This window comes from Cyprinodon variegatus, unplaced genomic scaffold, assembly GCF_000732505.1.
Source record: "Cyprinodon variegatus isolate N-32 unplaced genomic scaffold, C_variegatus-1.0 Scaffold76, whole genome shotgun sequence".
Lineage (NCBI taxonomy): Eukaryota > Metazoa > Chordata > Actinopteri > Cyprinodontiformes > Cyprinodontidae > Cyprinodon > Cyprinodon variegatus.
The window spans coordinates 810364-828388 of record NW_015150529.1 but is presented as its reverse complement, the minus strand read 5'-3'; the positions used below and the strand labels follow the sequence as shown (position 1 = coordinate 828388).

Sequence of the window (18025 nt, the reverse complement as noted above, 5' to 3'; positions counted from 1 at the left end):
ATTTCAAGTGGCATTAAAAAGTCTTAAAAAGTCTTGACTTTAACTTGCCTTATGCTGTAGAAACCCTGATCATGCCATGTTTTGAAATATTTCCTAACACTTTTTTTAAAGGTATAGGTGAGATTATTCATTAATTTAAAAAAAAAAAAATGACCCTGCCTCTCCACTTAAAAAAAATGCACATACACAACCCTGTACCTGCTCCCGAGAGGGAACGCCTATTATACGCGTGCAAGAGCATGCATGAGTCCATTTCTCCTCGTGCAAGCTCTGTTTGAAAGTTACTGTTTGCATTTTTCGGACTATAAGCAACGACTTTTCCCCCATTTTTCGACCTTGCGGCTTATATAACAATGCGGCTTATCTATGGTTTTTTACAGCTAATGGCCACTTAGGTAATACCTAAATCTATGGATTTTACCATCCACCATGTTGACGTCACATTTGCTTCAACACAGTACGGTAGCCGCGCCCACAGGAATGCGGAGGTCCTCCGGAAGCAGACTTCTACCACGAGTGGTACAAGACAGAACGACAGCTAGAAAGACGGACGTTGCGAGCGCAAGACAGTTTGTGTTAAACATAAAAAACCTATGGCTTATAGTCCGTGCTTCTTGTATGTTTTTAAATGTTCTTATTTATTTTTTTTCTGACACTGTTTTTATGCTTTTGTACTGTGACCTTAAGTGTCCAGAAAGGCGCCTTTTTAAATAAAATGTATTATTATTATTATATGTACAAATCATGCAATTTAGCTTCTGCGGCTTATATTCAGGTGCGCCTAATAGTCCGAAATTTACAGTACCATTTTCCCACTATGTCAGACTCACTGGTAAGCGAAAAGGGGGACAAGCACGTCTGACGGCCTTACGTAAACATCACCAGAATGATTGACAATTAGAATGACCAATTAAATTGGTGATCCACCCGGAAAAAGAACATCCTCCTCTATACCTTTAATTTGTTTCCTACCAAACAGAAGCGGCATCTTGTTAAAGTAGAACATCCATTTTTACTAAGATTTTACTTTCGTAAATAAAGTATAAGCATTTTTTCATTTAATATATATTTTTCCTCAATTGATTTAGTTTTTTTGTTTGTTTGTTCCAAATACCAGGTCTTTTCTCTGGTAGATGTTTGAGTTCAGTAACCTATTTCTAATAATCAGGTAGCAGCAACACTTCTTTGGTTGCTATCAGATATCTGCTTGTACTGGGTCGGTTTCAGCCCAGAAACTGTAAAGTTGTAAAACATCATGTCAGAACCTCATAGGTTTAAACCGAGGCAGTTTAATCTACTAAAACGCTTTCCAATACCTGTGTGGGCGTGTTGGGCTGCTGATGTCTGCCAGCTTTTAAACGGTCTCCTATGGATTAGTGGTTTTATAGGCTGCAGTCGGAGAGCAGGTCGACACGCTTTATCTTTGCAGCCTGTAATTGTGGTGCCTGCATCAGCAGCACTTTGTGTCTGCTATAAATCAGGCCTGCGTGATTGTGTGAGTCTGATGTCCATGGCGGTTTTCTCCATGGGTCAGCCGCAAAGCGGCGGAAGAAAACAAATGTGACATCACTTGGTGGATGATGTCCAAGGAGGAAAAACGTCACGCTAAGTCTGTAAAGCATCTAACAATAAAAACCCTTTTTTGTTCTAGCTAACCGTAATTTAAAGAGAAATGAGAGCAAACTGATTTTCATCTATTTTTGTTTTCATTGTCATTTTATTTTAAGCTAAAGTGCCAGTTTAAAGCAAAATGAAGATAGAAACAAAAATAGAAGATGGAGAATATATTGAATAATCGTCCCTATTTTGATGCGGTTGTATAAAACAAGCAATCATAAAGGATCACCTGGATGCAATAATTGGTAGGATTTATATTATGGTCATTTCCAGCTCTTTATAACTTTTAGCCTGATGAATAGACCCTAACTTCCTGTGTTTGTGAAGCTGGTTTATTTCTTTACTGACTTAGATGCTAAATCTCATGGAATATCTTCAGGACATTATGGTAGCATAAAGACAGGAGACTGTTTATAAGGTTAAGAGTTAATTGATACATTCAGCAGTAATAATGCAATTTAAAACATTTTATTTATCAAACCATACCACCAGAGTCTGGCTTCATAGCTAACTTCCTTCTAGAGTCTATTTTGAACATAAGAAGAGAAAAAAAAAAATCAAGAAAAATCGAATAAAAGTACTGAAACTAAAGTGAACATTTTGTTTGGTATTTCATCTACAAATGAGATAAAATACAGAACAAAATCCTATTTATCTAAGTAAAAATAGATCTTTAAAAGATTCATTGATTATGACTTCAGTTTCTTACTGCAAATCTTTTGATTTCTTGTCAAAACTGTTCAAGTCCGTTTTAATCAAGTGAGTTTGGAGTTTTTCTTCTTTTACGGTTTAGTAAGAAGGAGTTCCAGGGACCTTAGAGACGTCCATTAAATACATGAGCTGAGGGTTGGTGGAGATGGAGCATCATTTCAAAACTTTGACACATCATTTTTAAAAATAGTTGTTTTTAAAACTCACCATCTTTATCTTTGTTCAGATAAATTTAACATCGCTTTAAGTTTTATCACTTATTCTGACTTATTCACAACCCAGCATAGTGTAGTAAAAAGGACAGCTACTTATTTATAGTATATTGTATTTGCACATAAATAGACCAGGAATGCTGCTCTTTTCTCTTTTACTTCCCTGCTGAACATTTAAGTCTGTTAATATGTTATAAAAATCTGGAGATATTTTTACACTTATGTAATTGAAGAATAATAATATAAAAATTTTGATTTCTAAGACTAAATTGTGTGGAAAACGTGACCTTTTGGTCTATTTTTTTAGTATTTGATGTAAATGAAGTTTTTTCCTTGAAAAGATCAAAGTATCTTATTAGTGAACCGCTCATAGATGAGTGATTGAAGGTTAAATATCCATTCTATGGAAACCTCTTTGGGTTTTCTTGTCTATAAACGCTTCTGTACAAATCTGGATTTCTTTCAAACTAGTGTTGAGTATTTCCCCCCAAAAAACCCCAGCAGGACCCCTTTAACCAACTAAACTCCTCAAACTCTCAGAGGGGATTCCCTCAAGAGTCTCTGGCGCCCCAAGTCCTCATTCTGGCAAAGAGCTGGGAGTCGCGGCTCCATCTGAGACAGATGCTCCAGTATTTGAACGGTCTCTAACAGGAAGTTCATGCCTTCATTACGCCTTTTCTTTTTATGACAGAAACATGAAAAACAGAAAGCAGCCATTGTGTCTCTGATCCTTCTACTGGAAAAGCTGGGAAATTGGTCTGAATGAGACGCGTGACGCAAAGTTCAACCCCAACTATGTCCAGGCTCTGTTAGAAAGATTTGCAGCAACTTAATGTTTTTACCCTTGTTGTGGTTTACTGCAAAATCTCAGGAAACAATTTCTTAAATGAAGATGACAAAGTTGCACAAAGCTCTTTGTTATTTAAAGGAAGCTAATTATTTTAAACGTGGACTTACTTCATTTTCTTTCCTGCTCAGGGAAAAGGTTTACAGTCAACAAAGTTCACTCTAGAGACAAAAGACCAAATGTTTACGATCTAGGTAAATTAACTGTGACGGAGTTATTATGATTTCTGTTGTTTTTATCATTTTATTCATTTATATGTTTTATATTGCTCTCAATCATTTTTTTTTCTCTGTTACTCTTATCAGTGAAAATAGTGTATGCAGGTCATAAGACGGTCAAATGTTTTGCAAGAATGCTTTCCTGTTTTTCATTTGAGAAACACAGAAGTTAAAGGTTCTTAACCCCCGACGCCTTTTTTAAAAGCGTATGCTGAGACCAGACAAGTTCCCTATCTTAAAAGTTCATGCTATGTCTAAGAGATTGCGTAATCGAAACTAACGCCTGCTGTTGTAATGTGTTGACTGCTCAATAAAAAGGCCTGCAAGTGTCGAGCCAAGCGAAGATGCACAGAGTGATCCCAGCTCTGCCCTTCCCTTTGCAAAGCATTACAGGAAAAATCTTACACTGTCTTTGTTTCATTTTTTATAGGTCAAAGTTGGGGAAACTTAACAACCCTAACAAACTGGTTCTGAGTTTTTAGAAAAGTAAATTTTCAGTTTAAAAATTATTTAAAACAAATGCATATAATAAACATATTTCCAAGTATTTTTCACCTGGAATTTCATTTTTCCGGAGCCAGATATCCAGTTATCTATCCTTTGAGCCAGGTTTTTCCAAACATTTCACCCTGTGACGCCAAACATAGCAATGCCAAAAACTAGGAAACTGATAAAACTGCATGTAATTACTTCACTCTATATTTATTCATATTAATATAAAAACAGACATTACATTATATCATCGTTTTAGATGTATTTTTGATTATCTAATGAGATATTAATTAAATAATTGTGAATTTTACAATTTATTGGTATATTTGATATCTGAATCATGTATAAGATTAATAAATTAACAAATAATGTAACATCTATTTATTTAGTCATTTCTGTATTTCATGGGACATTAACAAATTTCAAGATCACAATGATTGTGAAAACCATCTTGTTATATCAGCTAACATGACAAATAATGTAAAACTGGATCTTCAGGCTCTTTATTTGATGTTTTTAAAGTGAGCCGCCCTTAACTCGATCTTTATAGTCTCGTACTTTAAAAAGCTTAATTTTATCTAACCTGAAATGTTAGAAATGCTCCTCGGGCGTTTCTCTGCTTGGAAATGTTTTTTCTGGTTTCTGTTTCTACTCCTGCTCAGATTCCAAGGATAAACATGTCAAGATGGTAAATAAAGTGTGTGATCTGTCTAATAATATCCCAACTCTTCGCTGGGCTCTGAGCCTTCTACCCACTCCACAGGAAATCCACTCAAAAACTCCACAGAAGCTCTGGGCTGTCTGAGTGTATTTGCACTGACAGTGCAGCCTGTTTAGCCTCATTTTTTCTGTGCTGTTTTGCAAAGAAGGGATTTTGGTTTGAGCAAATATTATGAGATGATATGCATCTGTGCAGAGCTTAAAGTATAACAGGAAAAAATGCAGAGGAGGAGGAGGAACGTAGGAACACCTCTGATTGTGTTTGACGTCTTCTGTTCTTTGTGAGCGGATGTTTGATGTGCATGGGACCTGGTTTATTTAGGTGTCTGGTGTTAAAACAAAAACCTTTTTTGCATCCAAATTTTGTTTCGTTTAATCTTTCTGGTCCATATAAATCTGTTGTAAGGAATTATTGATGTCTTTTTCCATTCATTAAAGCAGTTATTTCTTGGCATGTTCAGAGTTTTCTGCCAGTTCAGTTGCTCAGATTCGTTATGACATACAGCAACTTTGAGCTCTTATCATGCTTAATTTGTTGTGCATTTTGGAGCCCAAACATCCAGCCAAAGCCATTAAGAATCTTCTTGAGCAACACAAGGAATGAGGAGTTCTTGGTTGGGATTTAAAGTACATAAAAAGTCGGAAAGAAATGTTGTGGGAAGTTGTGCAAGATAGCAGAGAACAACCTGCTCTTCAGCAGCGTTCCTGAGCCGCATTTAGACAACTTAGCAGCGCAGTTTGTAAGACTTTCTAAAGAATTTGTTATTGGAATGATTCATGCATAACCTACATATCCAATAATTATTTGGACCTGTGTTCTTCACTCAATCTGTAGTTGAAGTATAAAGGAATAAAATGGGTTAACTGTGCAATTTGGAGGTGTGTGTTTAAGCTTGTAACATGTATGTTGAAGTAGTTGGAATTTTTCTTTTATTTTATGATTTCAGTCATTCTCACTTTGTTTTGCTACAATACAAACTTTGAGATCAATAATAGGATTTAGCTGTACTGACCTACACCACTGAATGACTTCTTTTCCTGTCAACTGGCCTAAGAGCAAGGATCTTTTTTTTAATGACGATGCTAATGCTGATTATTTTTTGACATTGATCACTGCTGCTGCTGATGTTTTATTTTTTCCCCCCTTCTCCATGGAAGTAATTAAAATGATATTTACAACTCTCATGGACGAGAGGTCTTGGGTTTTTCTTAATTCAAACTTGATATTGACACAGAGGAAAAATATTAGATTTTTAATACCAAACACATAATTTAAGGCATTAAAAACATTTTTACTAACATGAAAAATACACTTTTCAATCTCAAATCAGAAATTCTTTAACAGACTCACAGATTCTAGTTCAGCAGGTTTGCAAATAAATGCACAATAAATATCAAAAATATGACATAATTAAAACAATGTTTTTAGGTATTCATCTTGAAATTTGGAAATAATAGATATTCAAAATTTACCATAGCAAAAGTATGTTTCTCTCCAGGATGGAGTCACAGCCAAACAGTAACAGACCAGATGAAGCTACTATGAGAAAAAGCAGAGAGAGCAGAACGTTAGAGATTGAACTAACAGATTCTGCAGAGTGGGAAAATAGAGATAGAATGAAGCAAAACGATGAAATAGGGGTCCCTATTTCCCCATTGTCCTCCAGCATTCTAAGCCTATAGCAGCATAACTATAGAGATAGCTCAGGATAACCTGAGCCACTCTAACTGTAAGCTTTAACAAAAAGGAAAGTTTTAATCCATTTTCTGTCACGCTTATCCCAAGCGGGGTCGTGAGGGGTGCTGGTGCCCATCTCCTGCTGACTACAGGCGAAAGGTGGGGAACACCCTGGACAGGTCATCCATCCATCACAGGTCAACACAGAGACAAACAGGATAAACAACAGTTCACCCACACACTCACAACTAAGGAAAATTTAGAGAAGCCAATTAACCTAACAGTAACAGTTATCACGTAACACGCAAACTCTGTGAAGAAAGATGCTGGGCTGGGAATTGAACCCGGAATCTTCTTGCTGCAAGGCAGCACTGCTACCCACTGCTGGCAGGGTGTCTGCCTCGGACAAACTGGTAGTGTGTTCCACAGGAGAGGAGCCTGATAACTAAAAGATCTGCCTCCCATTCTACTTTTAGAAATTCTAGGAACTTCTAGTAAACCTGCAGATTGAGAGCGAACTGCTCTGTTAGGGACATAAGGAACAATCAGATCTCTGATATCAGATGGAGCTTGGCCATTTAAGGCTTTATATGTGAGAAGGATGATTTAAATTCTATATCAGAGTATTAACATTTTAGACTCTGGCAAATGCTGGCTTTGACTTTACTAGGTTTGTTTCCTTGTTGGGTCTTCACAGTGTAATCTCCCTTCTGACCGCTCTGTGCTCATGTTGGCGATGTTGCCCACTCCTTTGGCAGCCTATGATGATAATTGGTCATTTATTTTTTCAGAAATGAAATGTGCCCGTGGTACATCGTAGTCCTGCAAACTTTACTTAAGAAAATATGCTGTGGTTTGTAAAATACGAGGTCACAAAACCCAGTTGTAGAGCAGGCTGGGTAACAATACACCTTAGGCTTACAGGAGCAGACTATTTCTGGTTGAGAACGGCGTCATTGGTCAGTGAAGGTCATGACTCAGAATCCAACAAAACCAAATCAGCTACAGAAACGTTTTGAGTAAAGGTACCTCGGTCTCCACAGTGATGTCTCGAGAATTTGACTCCACTGGAAACAAGCTGTAATTTAGCTCAGGAATGCAGAACCGGATTACTTTTAAAGGTGATCCCTGTGTTTCCATCACAGTGTAATATTTCACTTTATCCACCAAACAAATCTGGAATGAACAATCAAATTCCCATCATGCTCCCAGCAGCTATGCAAGGACAAAGCCCTGGTTCTGGTTCTACATTGGGTTCCGCCTTTCTAGGAGGAGATGCTGCATACCATTATTACAAAAGGACATTTTAGGGATTTATTTTTTTGTAAATAATGCAGATTTCTGTGTCCTAGCCGTTAAAAAAGTCTCTAACGAATTTGACTTATTATCTTCCTGATCACAGTTTTGTTTAAGTATAAGGTCTGAATGTTTTATTAGGATTTGTGTGAAGCTTTAAAGCAATGCCCACACATATTCCTTTTTTAAAAAATGTACAAAGAAATTATTTTGACATAAATATTATATTATGTCATTATGACCGAAATTGCAGAAAACAACTCGTGAAGTTTGACCCGCTAGAAGAGCGGGGTGCGCGAGAACGCTGGGACCCTTTTTCCACCTGGATCTCCGCTCTTTTTGGCCCTCATGTCCCTCCGTCGTCGGACTAAACTCGCCCCCACTTCCTCACCGCCTCGGCCGTATCTAGACCCACAGCGTGTAGCGCAGACCACGCTTCAATATTGAGCATAATTTAAAAATGTCTGTGTCAAGCTCACTGCAACACACTGCTGTAAGAGTATAACCAGGAAGCGAGGTAGGAGGGCAAAATAGGTTTAGCGCCACCGCAGCACGGGAGGGAGAATTACGCCCAGGACCAAATGGATAAAATAGACCGGAGGAAAAAAAAAACATGAATCTATTATCTTGCGGACGTGTCGATGCATCGGATCGTCGGCTGTTGGATCGATGCATCGATACAAAACGATTATTATTTACACCCCTAGTAGGTAGGTATGTATTTGTATGAAAATATATAGCAACATAATTAGAAATATTGTAAATTGAAGAAATACAAACATTAAAGGGGTAGGAGCACATAAGTTTTACTTCTTCCTACTCCTTTTCGCACATGTAATAGAGGTATATTAACTCAGGAAAGAAGGGTACCTTGTTTGTTGTTTTTCTCTCCAATGTTTTAAAACATTGTTTTTTGTTTTTCTCTTGCATGTTCGAAATGAATAAAAAAAATAAATAAATAAATAAAAGCTTTAATCCATCTGAAGGAAGATTAACATCAGTGTTAATATCTGTCTGCAGGGTGCCGGTCAGGAGAAGCTCGGCATCTACATCAAGTCTGTGGTGAAAGGCGGAGCCGCTGATATGGTGAGTGATCGTGAAGCATGGGAAAGAAGCGGGCAAAGCTGGCGGGGTCTTATTAAAGGATGTCTGTATTTGCAGGACGGCCGTTTGGCAGCAGGTGACCAACTGCTGAGCGTCGATGGACGCAGTCTGGTCGGACTGTCGCAGGAGAGGTACGAGCGCTTCCTCTGTTGTTTGGGTTAAAGGAGAGATTTGACTGCATGGATGCAAATGAGGGAAAAACTGGAAATTCCCAGCTGATGTGTTTTAGCTACAAATAACAGTCAACATTTAGCGATTATGTGCAACAGTTTGGAGGAAATGTGGATGTTTAATGCGTTTTTTTATGCACTTTACTGAGCAGCATTGACGTGTATGATGGGGCACTGCTCTGATGTTAATTTGAGGATTAAACTAAAAAGGCAGAAATCATGTTTGTGACGTCTGACGACATCTTGAGACGCTTCAGGGTTTATCCCGTCCTGAGGTGACTCCAGTTTTATCCTAAATGTTTTAAAAAATAGGACAGAAACTGAAAAAAACAAACAAAATAACCTCTGACATGCATACTTTGGAACATTTTTCTGTAATCGCCTAAAGATTCCTTTCTGTTCCTGCTTTTACTTCAACCAGATTCAGTTTGATTTGCAAACTTTAAGTCTGTTAGACATGTTTGGAACAGCTATAAACTTTCCCTAATAGTTTGTTTAGAGCCGATTCTCTGCTAAATTTAAACCATTTGTTCAGCTCCCAAGTGGGTCATCTGTAGTGGAGCAGCGTCTCAAGTGTTTACAGGATTTGGAAAACATGAAAGTGGTGAAGGAAATGACACGTGTGGAGCTGGACTGAACCCAAATTACAGTGGAGGGACAAATCTGTAATCCCTGCCTCTTCTGGTTGATCATAAAGGTGTTATTGTGGTCCTCAGGTTCCAGTCTAGGAGGCACCAGTTCAAAAAAAGAAAAAGATAATAATATCAACAGGATTATATTAATAAGATATATCCCTTATTGATGGAGCTTCTATGTGCTTCCTTCCTCAGACTCACCTAATTCAAATCACTAAATTACTTCCCTGCAGAACTTTGTAGCAGCCCGCTTTATAAACCTAAGTTTTGTTCAGGTGTTAAAGATTTATTTGGTAAAAACGACAAAAAATAAGATATGAATGTATTTGTTTAGACATGCTTTTGTGTCCCTTTCTCTGACATTAAAAAACACAAAAGAAACAATACAGATGTCTTACTTTAATACCAGAAAAACACTTTTTCTTCATATTTGAAAGATAAACAGCAGCTGAAGGTGGGAGTGGATGGTACAATAGAAGAAAAGAGTAAAAGGCAACAATTAGCAGATTCTGAAACATCCCACAGTTACAGGCAACAGGAAGCAAACAGGTCGAGCTGACCGCTAAACATCCAAACTAACCCTAAAGATGACCTGCATGACTCATAAGTCATTACTTAAAGAAACATTTTGTAATGTTTTACTTTAAAACAGCTTTTTTATATGACTAAAGCATCATTCGATGAGCAGACTGACACCCCAGTAACTCAGCACTGATGCATCTATAAGCCTGTGGCCTGTTTTACCTAATTTCACTTTTAAGTTCCTGCCCTGCTCTCCAGATTTGATGTAAAGCCTGTTCATGTTTAATGGGTCTGACCAAGCAAACCATCCAACAGTTATATTTAAGATGGAGTGTTTGGATACTAACAGGCGACTGGCATCCAGCTTCATTAAGACATCAAGAGCAGCTCCATGTAAAGTAAATAAAAGTAACAAAAAAATACTTTTCAAGCACAAACGCGAGCTGTGAGAACGAACAGATCAGTGCTGCAGTTCTGTTTATTTCTCACAGGTGACAGTATCGTTAGAATATCTTTGGGGAAGTGTAACCAAGCAGCCTGTCAGTAAAAAGGCGAATACGTCCTTCTTAAAAATGAATGAGCGTAGAGCCTCTTCCTCCTCACATTTAGACGAAAGCCCCAAATCTAATCCTTCCAAAACTGATTCCAAAACTGAGTCAAACGACAACTGTTCCATAGTTGTTGCCACCTTCCTTGTTGTGCTTTCTCTAGCAAAACGCTCTGAAAAACGCTTTGCATCCAAAAAAATTCAAAACACATCTCTGCGTTGTGATTGGCTGCCAGTTCTAGGGCCTGAGGCATTGATCGAGGCTAGACCAATCGTAGGGAAACATGATTTTGGCTGCTGGCAGGTGGGGCTGGTTTACTAGGCTAGTATAGATAATCAATAACTGGGAAAAAGAATGGGGCAAAAATCACACACTGGAAAAAATCAAAATCTAGATGAGTCATTTTTTCTTGAAATAAGTGCATTTTGTCTTGGATTGAGGAGGTAAGAGACATTTTGCCAATGGAACAAGACACTTTCCACTTAAAATAAGAAAACACAATTGCATTGTCTTATTTCAAGTGCGTATAATCTAACTATCTTATTTTAAGAGTATAAATACTCATTCCATCGGCAAACTATCTGATTTACCTACTCAAATTAAGGGCAAATACACTTAATTTAGGAAATTTAAGCTTATTTCTAGATTGTTTTTCCAGTGCAGCAGGAGAAATAATTGGTAGATGGAGCAGGAAGGAGTAAAGATTTTTAATTAGACTAAGATTTGGATGTAAAAGACTTACTTATGCATTTTCTGAAATAAAAAATCATAATAGAGGGAGATGTTATTTTGTAGACTAGAGATAGAGGAGGTAAATCAATTATAAGGACAAAGGAACAATAAAACTTAAAATAAAAAGAATAAACGGTCAATTATAGTATCTTAACAACCTCAGCCTAACTGAACTACTGTAAAACCCAAACTTAAACTGCAGTGCACTATTTCAGATGGATCAGACGACACACGTAAGCATCCACTCCATACTTTGATTTCCACTGCTGTTCCACAGATTGCATTTGATTAAATTCAGGCTGCTGAACTGTACGCCACCATTTTTGAGATTCTCTGATCAAAATCTAATTAAGTAAGACTGTAAATCAAAAGAACAAAATGTGGTGAAAGGCAAGAGGATCCCTTCATTTTTTATCATAAAAATCTAATCTGCAGCAAGCTTTACTTATTTTACTAATCATGTCTAGATTCTCATATGTATTTATAATTTGTAGTAATATACTGTGACCCTTTAATGTTCTATGCAAAGCTGTTTTAGAAACAGTAACGGTTGAACTCTCCAACTAACAGGAGGTGCAGTCTTAATGCAATGCTTTCCTACTGAACTAAAAATCAGCATTTTATAGAGAGCACAAGAACAATAAGTTAAATTAAATATATATTTATTAATTAAAGAATATGTACCGAGTAGAGATGCAGAGAGATGCAGAGTTTTTTTATTCCAGTGATCAACTTCTTCCCAGTGGAACATCTGGTCTTTGTCATTGCTTCACAATCAGGATGTTACTCAAAGCAAACCTATCATCTGTCATTTGATGTGAAATTTCATTAAGCGCAAAAATTCAGCTCAGTGAAGCAACGACATTAAAATGAAGTCGTAAAACGGTTGGATCAAAGACGCAGCAGCCTAATGAAGCTCGTTACAGCTAAACGGGAAATTTATTTTCCTTGAAGTCAGAAGATTGACGGTCATGTTTGATGTGTGTGTTCAGGGCTGCGGAGCTGATGACGAGGACGGGCTCTGTTGTAACACTGGAGGTGGCCAAGCAGGGCGCCATCTACCACGGCCTGGCCACGCTACTCAACCAGCCCAGCCCAATGATGCAGAGAGGTGAGCACATTTCTCCATTTCACCTCTCACTCCTCTGCTTTTTGGTACCATTTGGATCATTTCCTTTAACAAATAAAATACGTTAATCTAAGTCAGCTGCAGGTGGGTGATTTCCTGTGATGACTATAAAGTGGATAAAAAAAAATAATTATCAACTTTTTTAAAGAAAATTTTTTAGGCATTAGTGGCATTCATGTAGGGTATTTTTTCAAAAGTTGGCAGACAGGAAATGGGATTAGAGAGAGGGGGAAGCAGAGTGTGTAATACGGGGGGGTCCGGGGGGACTCGACCCCCCCGATTAACCCATGAGACCCCCTGAAAGCCTCAAAAGCAAAATTTAAAGGCGGTCTTAAATTGTGTCAAAAAAATTTAAAATAAAATAATTTTTGTCACCAATGGTCACTAAAATGTTTTTTAAGCTCAACATGTCCAGTATTTGAAATTCAAAACCTTTATTCAAAAATATGTTCTGTTTTTTGCCGAGTGGAGCCAGCCAATCCTGCTCGCGTATGCAAATTAGCCATGTGCTTTTGCGCAGTTAGCCTCTTACACCCTAAGGGGGTATAAATAAATTTCTGCCTGACAAAAACACACAAAAGTAAATAACTTATAGCCTCAAAGCTATTAGATTTAAGAAGAAACTTTTGGTACGTCTGTAAAGGTAAGATGTCATAGAATGGTTTTCTGGTGTCAGCACCATTGTAGCTTTGACCCTGCCTGAAATATTAGGGACAAAATACAAAATATTTTGCATTTTTTGAACCTCGCCAAAATTTTCTTTGAAATAAACATTGCAAAACACTACCAAAATATTATTTATAGCACAAAAAAGTAGTACAGACTTTCAAATCTAAATGTTGTGTAAAAATAAACCAAATTTGGACTCAATCAGATGAATCATATTTATTTTAGAATGGTATTAGTGAGAAATTTCTTAGGCGGAGAGGCCATTTTGGCACATTTATCCATAAATGTCACCAAACTGTGCCAAATATGTTTTTTACAACAATACTGGGGGTTTGGTAAAACTACGAGGTCATGTAGCATCTGGACCCGCCGGTGGGTCCGTAGGGTTCTAGGGGTTAGATTAGATTAGATGAGCTTTATTGATCTCACAGCGGAGAAATTCACTGGTCACATATTGGCATAGTAATTAAAGAAGGTGGAAACAAGGAGGAAAAGGTGCATTAGGAATAAAAAAAATAACTAAAAATAAGAAATAATAAAAAAATAATAATAATACAGGCAACGAGACGCGGAACAGATTGCGGGAAGACAGCAGGTCTTCACTCCTGTTTGTGGACCTCAACGGACCTCCTCTGGACAAATTCAACCCAGTTTCATTCGTCAGAAACTGGATTGCGCAACAATTGGGAAACGGTCATGTTGCCATTATTCAGTTTAGGATTGAGTGATTTTAACTGAAGCAGAGAAGGATTATATAAAAGATATCATTAAATATTTTCATGACTGCTTTTTTAAATTACAGCAGGTTTGTTTATTGGGTTTTTAAATATCAGGATTTATCATTTTTACTTTTTTTGATAGGATTTATTCTCTTTCCTGAAGTCACTCTTGCAGATCTGATTAAAGTTAATCATTTTAAGTTATTGAATTTAGGTAAATAAAGGTTGCTAGACCAACTGTAATGTTACTAATAGATTTGGGGTTAAGTGATGTCAGTAATTTGTTGGAGACAGGAGGAGAGACAGACGGATGTCCACACAGGGTGTCCTTGTTGTCTTGTCTGTTGGCTGATATAAGGAGCTCTGTGTGAAAGCGTGTTCATGAAAAGCTGCACATAAACCGCAGAGGTTAGAGGGTTGTCTGGCTCTCTGCTGGTCTTTGTCTGCTGGAATGTGACCCCGGTTTCATAAAGGAAGTCTTCTGGTCCGGTCGCTCTGCAGCTTTCAGGGAGATGATAAAGGAGCTTTTTTCTCCCAAAGTCTATCAACTGCAGAGCTGAGCAGCGACGGCTGAGCAGCCAAAGGAAGAAGACCGAACGGTCTCTGAAGGATCTTCTGTTCAAACCTGCATCCAGTGTTCATAGTTGAAATCACTAAAAATAAAAGTGAATTTACTAACTAGTCTTTTGCCTAATTATTTTATTTTTCATTTAATTTTTTAGTGTGTTTCTGTTTTCATTAAATTTGGCTTATAGGGAATCTAACAGCAGTTAAAAAAACAAAAACAAATAAGGACACATTTTAGTTTTATGCCAAAAAACAGGAGCTTTCTATTTAAATATACCTTTTTTAATGAGATTTAGGGCTGAAACAATCAATCGAATGAATCATGATTAATCGATTATTGAAACAATCAACTAGTTTAGTAATCGATTAATTGTTCACTGGACTATAGAGACTAAAACAGGCTTTTAGCTGACAGAGAAACACACTTAGAGCACTAATTATACCAAAATTGTAAAAGAATATCTAAATATTTTGCATTTAAAGGTATAGGTATGTTCTTTTCCTGGAGGATCATCAAAATAAGTGGTTCTTCTAATTGTCAATCATTCTGCTGAAATGTTTACATTAAAATCCTCCCCTATACCTTTAAGATAAAACCTTTTTCGTCTGTCAGTAATTAAAATCTTTTGGTATCAGGAAGCATAAGGGAAAGATTCAGTTCTGGTAAAGTTTACCCTGTGATTGTTAGCAAGATCCATGGATGATATCGCTCACCGAGAGTATAAACGGGAATTATTGGTGACTCTTTCTCAATTTCTTTAACTGCTGTTTACTGCAGCCGTTAAGTGACAGAAAAGGGCCAAACTGAGTCCAGCTGAACATCCCGTTCTGTTCTTCTGGAGTGAGATGACTTTCAGCATGTTTTTAGAAGTTATTTTATTCTTTAAGTGTCAGTATTTGATTCTGCTCCGTCTTTTGTCTCAGCAGCAGACCGAGGCCGGGATAAGAACGGGAAGATGCGCCCAAAGAGTGAAGGCTTCGAGCTGTACAACAACACGGTGCAGAATGGCGATCCGGAGAGCCCGCAGCCCGGCTGGGACTCTTACGCAGAACCAAAGAAGATGAGCGGAGAAGACCGGCTTTTGAAGAACCGGGCTGACCACCGCTCCAGCCCCAACGTAGCCAGTAAGTCGTCTGATTTATGATCACACGTTTACTCACAGTACTCACATTCATTTTCCTGCAGATATTAGAATCCAAACCTATGCTGAAAGTCTGCGCTTTATGTAAAACCTTTTGAACATGGAACCTTAAACTAAAACTGCAAAAAAAAAAAACCTTCTGTCTGTGTTATTCTTCAGCTACTCCACCCTGATACACAAACAATCCACTAGATTTTCTGGCAGCCATTGTTTTTGGAAAAGTCTGTTTTACTGTTTGCATTTGGAAAAACAAATATTACTCTGTGTGAAGCTTTGTTATGATATATTTTACTTCCTTCTTCCCTCACTAGATCAGGGCCAGAGTCCTGCAACCAAATCGGTGTACCCTGGAGGACCGGGCACTAAGATCACCTCCGTCTCCACCGGCAACCTGTGTGCAGACGTAAGTGGCGTCAGGGTTCTGACTGCTCGCTCCTGTGTGAGGAATGCTTCAGCAGGGCAGCAGAAATGAGAAATAATTTCACATGTATGGTACAAATATCTGTGGACCTGGGAGAGAAGCCTGGATGTTTGATTTTCTGTCCCTCAGGAGGAGCCGTCCCCGCCCCGCCCAGAGGCCTACCCCATCCCCACCCAGACCTACCCTAGAGAGTACTTCACCATCCCGGCCTCTAAGAGCCAGGATCGGGTGGTTGGTCCAGGACAGATGCCCCCGCAGCACTGGCAGGGCATGGAGGACAGAGAGCGCCTCCCTGTGGTCGACAACATTCACAACAGCATGCAGGTAGGACTGAGTTTCCTCCTGACAATGAGCTGTGATATTATTGGGAATACTTGATAGAAAGAAAAAACCTAAAGTTTGCTTTGTTATGATCCTCACCTTGTTTTTTTTTAAATTTTAAAATCAAATTTCATTAATTAAAACAAAAAAATATCATTAGTGTAGCAGAAGTAAAAAAACTGTTAGCATTTCCAATGCAAGTTTCGAAAAGGTTAATCAATCCATCCACAGATCAGACACTTTAAGTTTTTCCTTTTCTTTTTTTTCTCTCTTGCGCTGCAGCGGATTAATCACTCCCAGGAAGATCTGTACCCTCCAGCGGGAATGATGAGGCCAGATGAGCGGATGCAGCCGCTCTATCCACAGGAATACCAGCACCGGGATTTGGACTACCAACACCGAGGTCCGCCAGGAGGTAAGAGGACCGAGCTGAGCCGGAAACAGAACGAGATCAGAATAAGTAGAGGTAGAAGTTGATCTTCAAGTTTAAATCTTACCTAAATTACTTCACATCAGAGATCACATGTGGCGTTCCCCAAGGGTCCATCCTAGGGCCCCTGTTATTCAGTATCTATGTGCTCCCCTATGCAGGCGTCGCACAGCTGTACATTACGATGCCACCAGGCGGCTATGAACTCATTCAAGTTTTGTTCAGCTGTGTCAAAATAAAAGCTGAAGTACTAATTTTTGGACCAAAGAAAAAGCATTTTAAAGTTGGCATACAGCTTCAGTTTGCTTTGAATAAATCACTAATCAAAAAAAGTTAAAACATTTCTGTTTGGTTAAAATACTATCATCATTCATGGTTATTCAAGATAAATCACTACCCGAGCATAAATTTACACTAATCTATGGAATAAAAAAAACATAATTACTTTAAATGATCATAAATTATTAATAATCAGTTCTTGTAAAAAAAAGCTACTGCTTTGTCTACAATGCAGGTAAATAAAAAAAAAAACAATGATTATTGTCCAAACAATAAATTATTTGATAATTTACTTTTCAGATTGGGGCTTTTATAGTAAAAAAGTTTATTTTGAAAGGCAGCTGTGACTAGCAAACAATTGAGGAAGCTTTGTTATTAACAAATAAGGAAAACTCCTGCAACACATCCATGATGAGTAGATTAAATAAAATACACATTAAATATAAGATTAATACAATCTATTTTTCTATTTTATTGCTTTACCAGCAGTTGGAGAATTGTCAAACCAGAACATTTCCCTGATGAGGGAGAACATTTTAAAGTCATACGGGAGTCATATTTAAATTTCAAATCATTCTCGCTGAAACATGTTTATAAATGTACTCTTGTCCCAAAAGTAAGAAAATTTCTTAAAAAAATAAAATAAAATCCTGTCTTAAAATCAGTTATTTTTCTGTTATCTTATGCAGTCAGTTAGTTATAAATCAGCCTGTACACCTAAATTCAGCCAATCATATATCAACGGTCATCTGTCAATCAAATTTTTTGGTCACAGCATCTTGATTCATATGTCGCAACACAACATCTTCGTCCCCGCTTTCCTCCTCTAAATAAAAAATGGATGAC

General features: G+C 37.7%; 1 protein-coding gene across 1 annotated transcript in view; it reads left to right on the top strand.

The window, feature by feature from the left end:
* The window catches only part of LOC107083520 (afadin-like), a 158249-nt gene that overhangs the window by 116619 nt on the left and 23605 nt on the right, over positions 1–18025 (top strand). The window contains 7 exon segments of the mRNA XM_015372827.1: positions 8812–8877; positions 8953–9026; positions 12495–12613; positions 15511–15711; positions 16040–16131; positions 16279–16473; positions 16753–16885. Of these exon segments, the coding sequence (XP_015228313.1) occupies positions 8812–8877; positions 8953–9026; positions 12495–12613; positions 15511–15711; positions 16040–16131; positions 16279–16473; positions 16753–16885 (880 nt within the window).